At 44.9% G+C, this 8906-nt stretch overlaps 1 protein-coding gene across 2 annotated transcripts in view; it reads right to left on the bottom strand.

Annotated features, from left to right (window-relative positions):
- The window catches only part of il11ra (interleukin 11 receptor subunit alpha), a 76285-nt gene that overhangs the window by 45457 nt on the left and 21922 nt on the right, over positions 1–8906 (bottom strand). For both annotated transcript variants that reach the window (XM_064977220.1, XM_064977221.1), the window contains exons 6-7: positions 6283–6449; positions 2921–3065 (exon numbers count right to left, since the gene is read on the bottom strand). In XM_064977220.1, coding sequence (XP_064833292.1) covers positions 2921–3065; positions 6283–6449 — 312 coding nt within the window. The remainder of the gene's footprint in view (positions 1–2920; positions 3066–6282; positions 6450–8906) is intronic.

Here is an 8906-nt window from a genome sequence, read left to right as displayed (position 1 = left end):
CCATGTTGGGATAGTTGTTCGCTTAATTGTTATCAGTAGTTCCTCTACAATGTAAACAAACATCTGGTGCTTGGTGGAATGCGTTGTCAAGTGATGCAGCTGCCTTTGGATTGGGACACAGCCAAAGTCATGTGGATAGCCCTCCCTGGCAAGGGGGGAGCCTCTGGGCAGCAGTACGCAATGTACCCTGGACTGGACAGGCAGAAAAATTGGAGAAAATGTGGTGGACCCTTTGTTAAATTACAGGTATGAATATCGCAAACAAATATGATCACTAACTAGGTTTCCATCCAATTGCCGACAGATATTCATGTGAATATTAAAGCATAAAGCAAATATGACTTGTTGCAGATACAAATGAGCGGCATACTAGCTGAAACCCTAGACTCCCTCCAATTCACATTCCACCCAAACAGATCCACAGATTACGCAATCTCAATCACACTCCACACTGCCCTTTCCCACCTGTACAAAAGGAACACCTGTTTGAGAATGCTGTTCATTGACTACAGCTCAGACTTCAACACCATAGTGACCTCAAAGCTCATTGCTAAGCTAAGGACCCTGGGACTAAACACCTCTCTCTGCAACTGGATCCTGGGCTTCCTGACGGGCCACCCCCAGGTGGTAAGGGTAGGGAACAACACATCTGCCACGCTGATCCTCAACACTGGTGCTCCTCAGGGGTGCATGCTCAGTCCCCTCCTGTCCTCCCTGTTCACCCACAACTGCATGGCCAAGCACAACTCCAACACCATCATTAAGTTTGCTGACAACACAACGATCACTGCACCGGTGACAATGAGTTAGCATATAGGGAGAAGGTCAGAGACCTGGCCAGGTGGTGCCAGGACAACACACTCCTCCATGGCCTGCATACTCACCAGACATGTCACCCATTGAGCATGTGTGGGATGCTCTAGATCGACGTGTACGACAGCGTGTTCCGGTTCCCACCAATATCCAGCAACTTCGCACAGCCATTGAAGTGGAGTGGGACGACATTCCACAGGCTACACTCAATCAACAGCCTGATCAACTCTACATGAAGGAGATGTGTCGTGTTGCATGAGGCAAATGGTCACACCAGATCAAATCAAATTATTTGAAATAATATTTTTTTTAGTATTCTAATGTTATGTAAGACCTTCATAAAGACAACTAATGATTATTCTTCCGATATCATGTCATTGGCTGGAAGTGTACAAGTGTACAACGTTTTTCACTAGTTTTTCACTAGGCCTTTGTAAAACTATACAAAACATGTCCTTGAACATATCTAAACAAACAAACTATTGTTGTTATATTTTAAATGGATATATTTCCACTAAATATTCTTAATTTATGCACTATTTATCAAGCATTGGTGATTATGTTTGCACACCTTGTGGGTTGATATGCATCTGATGAATATACTAAAGGGGACACCCTGTAATGTTCTCAACATTCTTTAACAGCTTACAGGCTGAAAGGCCAGGAGGTTCTAGTGTTAATCAACTAGCTGTTCTGTCAACAATATTACAACATCAAAGGACTGTTTTGTGCACCCTGATACATGACAACCGGACAGTTGTACTGTTCTGGGATCCTATCTCTTGTCATATTCCCACGATGTTCCCATATCAGAAATTCCTTTTTTCAGGAACTTATAAAGAACATCACTGTTCTAAGGACGTTCTTGTAATATCATGTGAATGTTTTTTTCGCCCTAAAATAAAGATTGTATAATCATCCACACAACTGGACAGTTCATCTTCTGTGATGTTCCCACAATGTTCCCTACAAACTGTAAACACAACGTAATGAAACATCCTGAGAACCTTTAAAGAACAGACTAAATGTGTTCTGGGAACGTTCTTGCAACATTAGGTGAATGTTTTATATAAACATTGTATCATCTTCAGCACGACTGGACAGTTTTTATGTTATAAGAACATTTTCTGCAACCTAACGCATGCTCTGGGAACTATCATACAAACATTTTAGGTTTGCTGGGAACATTTTGGTGAATATTAGGAAAACATTCCAAGGATATTTAATTTAAAACATGAATAAAAATATTATATATATATATATATACACATATATTCTTACTGGTTGGTAGGTGATTCACATATATATATATATGTGATCAAAAACATTATTTTAATGTTTTTGGGGATGTTATCATTCTACTGTTATATATACAATATTCCCAAAAGGTGATTCACATATATATATATATGTGATCAAAAACATTATTTTAATGTTTTTGGGGATGTTATCATTCTACTGTTAGATAAAACCCAAAATAGCGCTTAATGGGAATCTTAGCTAATGTTCTGGGAATGTTCCAGGTTTGCTGGGTCCTGGTCACTATATAGGGAATAGGGTTCTATAGGGCTCTGGTCTAAAGTGGTGCACCATATAGGGAATAGGGTTCTATAGGGCTCTGGTCTAAAGTAGTGCACTATATAGGGAATAGGGTTCCATAGGGTTCTGGTCTAAAGTAGTGCACTATATAGGGAATAGGGTTCTATAGGGTTCTGGTCTAAAGTAGTGCACTATATAGGGAATAGGTTTCCATAGGACTCTGGTCTAAAGTAGTGCACTATATAGGGAATAGGGTTCCATAGGGATCTGGTCTAAAGTAGTGCACTATATAGGGAATAGGGTTCTATAGGGTTCTGGTCTAAAGTAGTGCACCATATAGGGAATAGGGTTCTATAGGGCTCTGGTCTAAAGTAGTGGACAATATATAGGGAATAGGGTCCCATAGGGCTCTGGTCTAAAGTAGTGCACTATATAGGGAATAGGGTTCCATAGGACTCTGGTCTAAAGTAGTGTACGATATAGGGAATAGGGTTCCATAGGGCTCTGGTCTAAAGTAGTGCACTATATAGGGGATAGGGTTCCATTTGGGACACAAGGGTATTCTCACCAATCCATGGACAAGCCTGCTGTAGGGGGCTCCAGTCACTCCACTGGCTGTCTGGGTTGATGTCGTCCTGGGCTCTCACCTGCAGCTGGTGGGCGTGGCCTGCTAGGGCATCAGTTATCAGCAGGGGGCTGGACTTAGACTCCACCTGGAGGGGGAAGAGAGGAGTGGAGAGAGCAGAGAGGGATATAGATATAGGGGGAGGGGGTGAGATAGAGATATAGGGGGAAGGGTGAGATAGAGATATAGGGGAGGGGTGAGATAGAGATATAGGGGGAGGAGTGAGATAGAGATATAGGGGGGGGGGGGGAGGGGGTGAGATAGAGATATAGGGGGAGGGGGTGAGATAGAGATATAGGGGGAGGGGGTGAGATAGAGATATAGGGGGAGGGGTGAGATAGAGATATAGGGGGAAGGGTGAGATAGAGATATAGGGGAGGGGGTGAGATAGAGATATAGGGGGAGGGGTGAGATAGAGATATAGGGGGAGGGGGGTGAGATAGAGATATAGGGGAGGGGTGAGATAGAGATATAGGGGGAAGGGTGAGATAGAGATATAGGGGGAGGGGTGAGATAGAGATATAGGGGAGGGGTGAGATAGAGATATAGGGGGAAGGGTGAGATAGAGATATAGGGGAGGGGTGAGATAGAGATATAGGGGGGGGGGTGAGATAGAGATATAGGGGAGGGGTGAGATAGAGATATAGGGGGAGGGGTGAGATAGAGATATAGGGGGAAGGGTGAGATAGAGATATAGGGGGAAGGGTGAGATAGAGATATAGGGGAGGGGTGAGATAGAGATATAGGGGAGGGGTGAGATAGAGATATAGGGGAAGGGTGAGATAGAGATATAGGGGGAGGGGTGAGATAGAGATATATGGGGAGGGGTGAGATAGAGATATAGGGGGAGGGGGTGAGATAGAGATATAGGGGGGAGGGGGGGGTGGTGAGATAGAGATATAGGGGAGGGGGTGAGATAGAGATATAGGGGGAGGGGGTGAGATAGAGATATAGGGGGAGGGTGAGATAGAGATATAGGGTGAGATAAGAGAGGGAGGGGGTGAGAAAGAGATATAGGGGGAGGGGTGAGAGAGATATAGGGGGGAGGGGTGAGATAGAGATATATGGGGAGGGGTGAGATAGAGATATAGGGGGAGGGGTGAGAGAGATATAGGGGGAGGGGTGAGATAGAGATATAGAGGGAGGGGAAGGGGAGGGATAGGGTGAGATAGAGATATAGGGGAGGGGTGAGATAGAGATATAGGGGGAGGGGTGAGATAGAGATATAGGGTGAGGGGTGAGAAACAGATATAGGGGGAGGGGTGAGAGAGATATAGGGGGAGGGGTGAGATAGAGATATATGGGGAGGGGGTGAGAGAGTTATAGGGGAGGGGTGAGATACAGATATAGTGGAGGAGGTGAGATAGAGATATAGGGTGAGGGGTGAGAAACAGATATAGGGGGAGGTGGTGAGAGAGAGATATATGGGGAGGGGTGAGATAGAGATATAGGGGGAGGGGTGAGAGAGATATAGGGGGAGGGGTGAGATAGAGATATATGGGGAGGGGGTGAGATACAGATATAGGGGGATGAGTGAGATATAGGGGAGGGGGTGAGATAAAGATATAGTGGAGGAGGTGAGATAGAGATATAGGGGGAGGGGTGAGAGAGATATAGGGGGAGGAGTGAGAGATAGAGGGAGAGGTGAGATAAGGGTGATATAAGGGGAGGGATAGGGAGAAAGAGGGGTGAGATAGAGATATAGGGGAGGTGGTGAGATAGAGATATAGGGGGGGGTGAGATCGAGATATAGGGGGAGGGGTGAGATAGAGATATAGGGGGAGGGGTGAGATACAGATATAAGGGGAGGGGTGAAATAGAGATATAGGGGAGGGATAGGGAGAAAGAGGGGTGAGATAGAGATAGAGGGAGGGGGTGAGATAGAGATATAGGGGGAGGGGTGAGATAGTGTCCTACGTCGAAATTGGTGCGTAAACTTCAGCTGCAAGTATTTTTCCATGTGATTGAGAGGAGAAAGCAGACTTCCACGAACGATATATCAATGAAGAGATATGTGAAAAACACCTTGAGGATTGATTCTAAACAACGTTTGCCATGTTTCAGTCGATATTATGGAGTTAATTTGGAAAAAAGTTTGGCGTTTTGGTGACTGAATTTTCTGTTTTTTTTGGTAGCAAAACGTGATGTACAAAACGGAGCGATTTCTCCCACACAAAGAATCTTTCAGGAAAAACTGAACATTTGCTATGTAACTGAGAGTCTCCTCATTGAAAACATCCGAAGTTCTTCAAAGGCAAATGTTTTTCTTTGAATGCTTTTCTGGTTTTTGTGAAAATGTTGCCCGCTAAATGCTACGCTAGCTATCAATACTCTTACACAAATGCTTGTTTTGCTATGGTTGAAAAGCATATTTTGAAAATCTGAGATGACAGTGTTGTTAAGAAAAGGCTAAGCTTGAGAGCTAGCATATTAATTTCATTTCATTTGCGATTTTTATGAATAGTTAACGTTGCGTTATGCTAATGAGCTTGAGGCTATAACTGGATACAGGTTTTTTTCGTAGCCAAACGTGAACAAAACGGAGCGATTTGTCCTACACAAATAATATTTTTTGAAAAACTGAACATTTGCTATCTAACTGAGAGTCTCCTCATTGAAAACATCTGAAGTTCTTCAAAGGTAAATTATTTTATTTGAATACTTTTCTTGTTTTTGTGAAAATGTTGCTGGCTGAATTCTAGGCTTATAGCTATGCTAGCTATCAAAACTCTTACACAAATGCTTGTTTATCTATAGTTCAATAGCATATTTTGAAAATCTGAGATGACAGTGTTGTTAACAAAAGTCTAAGCTTGAGAGCAAATATATTTATTTCATTTCATTTGCGATTTTCATGAATAGTTAACGTTGCGTTATGCTAATGAGCTTGAGGCTATAAATAGGATCCCGGATACGGGATTGCTCGTCGTATGAAGTTAAACACAGTGTCCAAAGAAGGGCCAGAAGTATACAGAATGGTGTCGTCTGCGTAGAGGTGAATCAGAGACTCACCAGCAGCAAGAGCGACATCATTGATGTATACAGAGAAAAGAGTCGGCCCGAGAATTGAACCCTGTGGCACCCCCATAGAGACTGCCAGAGGTCCGGACAACAAGCCCTCGATTTGACTCACTGCACTCTGTCTGCAAAGTAGTTGGTGAACCAGGCAAGGCAGTCATCAGAAAAGCCATGGATGGATCAGAGTATCACCAGATAGGGGCAGGGGGGAGATAGAGATGTAGGGGGAGGGAGAGCGAGAGCGAGGGGAGAGATGGAGAGACAATATGATGACTAGAGGAACTAACGTTAGACCAGATGCTGGATCCTACAGGACGGTAGCGGAGCTGGAAGCGGAGGGGGAAGGGCACAGCGTCGTGGAGCCAGGAGGCAGGGTTCGTCCAGTACACCTGGAGCCTCATGGGATATCCTACCATCCCCACTGCTGTTACTGCCTCTGGGGGGTCTGGCTGCACTGTAGACACACAGAGAGAGGGGGGGGGGGGGTGAGGAATCATGCAACCAACACTGGCACACAGAGAAGCACGCACACACTGATACACACACTGATACACACACATTAGCACACACACACACTGATACGCATACACACACTGATACACATACACACTGATACACATACACACTGATACACATACACACTGGCACACACACTGATACACATATACATTGGCAAACACACTGGCACACACACACACACACACTGGCACACACACACACACTGATACACACACTGGCACACACACACACACTGGTACACACACACTAGCACACACACACACTGATACACACACACACACTGGTACACGCACACTGACACACATACACACTGATACACATACACACACTGATACACACACACACTGATACACATACACACACTGATACACATACACACTGATACACATACACACTGGCACATAGACTGATACACATATACACTGGCAAACACACTGGCACACACACACACTGGCACACACACACACTGATACACACACTGGCACACACACACTGGTACACACCCACTGATACACACACACACTGGCACACACACACACACACTGATACACACACACACACACACTGATACACACACACACTGGCACACACACACACTGATACACACACAAGCTGGTACACACACTGGCACACACACACACGGATACACACACACACACTGGCATGCACACACTGATACACACACACATGCTGGTACACACACACTGACACACACACACTGGTACACACACTGATACACACACAGATACACACACTGATACACACACACACACACACTGGTACACACACTGATACACACACACACACTGGCACACACACATTTTACACACACAGAGAGACAGTCGTTAGGAATCAACACTATGAACATTGACATGGTGACGGTTAAGAAACCATGTTAGGATATTAACACATTTTGTGTTTTGCTAAGGAGCAGAATCAGAACAGCAGACAGCGAGACAGACAGGTACAGGCAGACAGACGGGTACAGACGGACAGACAGACAGGTACAGGCAGACAGACGGGTACAGACAGACAGATGGGTACAGACAGACAGACAGGTACAGACAGACAGACGGGTACAGGCAGACAGACGGGTACAGGCAGACAGACAGGTACAGACAGACAGACAGACAGGTACAGGCAGACAGACAGACAGGTACAGACAGACAGACGGGTACAGACAGACAGGTACAGGCAGACAGACAGGTACAGACAGGTACAGACATGGCGCTTGCAACGCCAGACATTCCCACTGGGGCCACCCATATGTACAGACAGAGAGGTGGACAAAAGCTAAAGACATTATTAGGTACAGGCAGACAGACAGGTACAGACAGGCAGACATACAGGTACAGACAGAGAGGTACAGACAGACATATAGGTACAGACAGACAGGCAGGTACAGAGAGGCAGGTACAGACAGACAGACAGACAGACAGACAGACAGACAGACAGACAAGTAAAGACAGACAGGTACAGACAGACAGGTACAGACAGACAGGTACAGATATGTAAAGACAGACAGGTACATAGAGACAGGTACAGACAAGTAAAGAGATGGGTACAGACAGGTAAAGAGATGGGTACAGACAGGTAAAGAGATGGGAACAGACAGGTAAAGACAGGTACATAGAGACAGGTACAGACAAGTAAAGAGATGGGAACAGACAGGTAAAGACAGGTACATAGAGACAGGTACAGACAAGTAAAGAGATGGGTACAGACAGGTAAAGAGATGGGTACAGACAAATAAAGACAGACCGGTAAAGACAAGTAAAGAGAGACAGGTACAGACAGACAGGTACGGACAAGTAAAGACAGACCGGTACAGACAAGTAAAGACAGACAGGTACAGACAGATAGGTAAAGACAAGTAAAGACAGACAGGTACAGACAAGTAAAGACAGACAGGTACAGACAAGTAAAGAGAGACAGGTACAGAGAAGTAAAGACAGACAGGTACATAGAGACAGGTACAGACAAGTAAAGAGATGGGTACAGACAGGTAAAGACAGGTACATAGAGACAGGTACAGACAAGTAAAGACATGGGTACAGACAGGTAAAGACAGGTACAGACAAGTAAAGACAGAGGTAGTAAAGAGAGACAGACAGGTACAGACAGACATGGGTACAGACAGGTAAAGACAGGTACATAGAGACAGGTACAGACAAGTAAAGAGATGGGTACAGACAGGTACAGACAGACAGGTACAGACAGGTAAAGACAGGTACATAGAGACAGGTACAGACAAGTAAAGAGATGGGTACAGACAGGTAAAGACAGACAGGTACAGACAAGTAAAGAGATGGGTACAGACAGGTAAAGACAGGTACACAAAGAAAGGTACAGACAAGTAAAGAGATGGGTACAGACAGGTAAAGACAGGTAC

This window comes from Oncorhynchus masou, chromosome 11 (assembly GCF_036934945.1).
Source record: "Oncorhynchus masou masou isolate Uvic2021 chromosome 11, UVic_Omas_1.1, whole genome shotgun sequence".
In the NCBI taxonomy this organism is placed as follows: domain Eukaryota; kingdom Metazoa; phylum Chordata; class Actinopteri; order Salmoniformes; family Salmonidae; genus Oncorhynchus; species Oncorhynchus masou.
The sequence above is the reverse complement of the archived record's forward strand: the minus strand, read 5'-3'. Positions and strand labels throughout refer to the sequence as shown.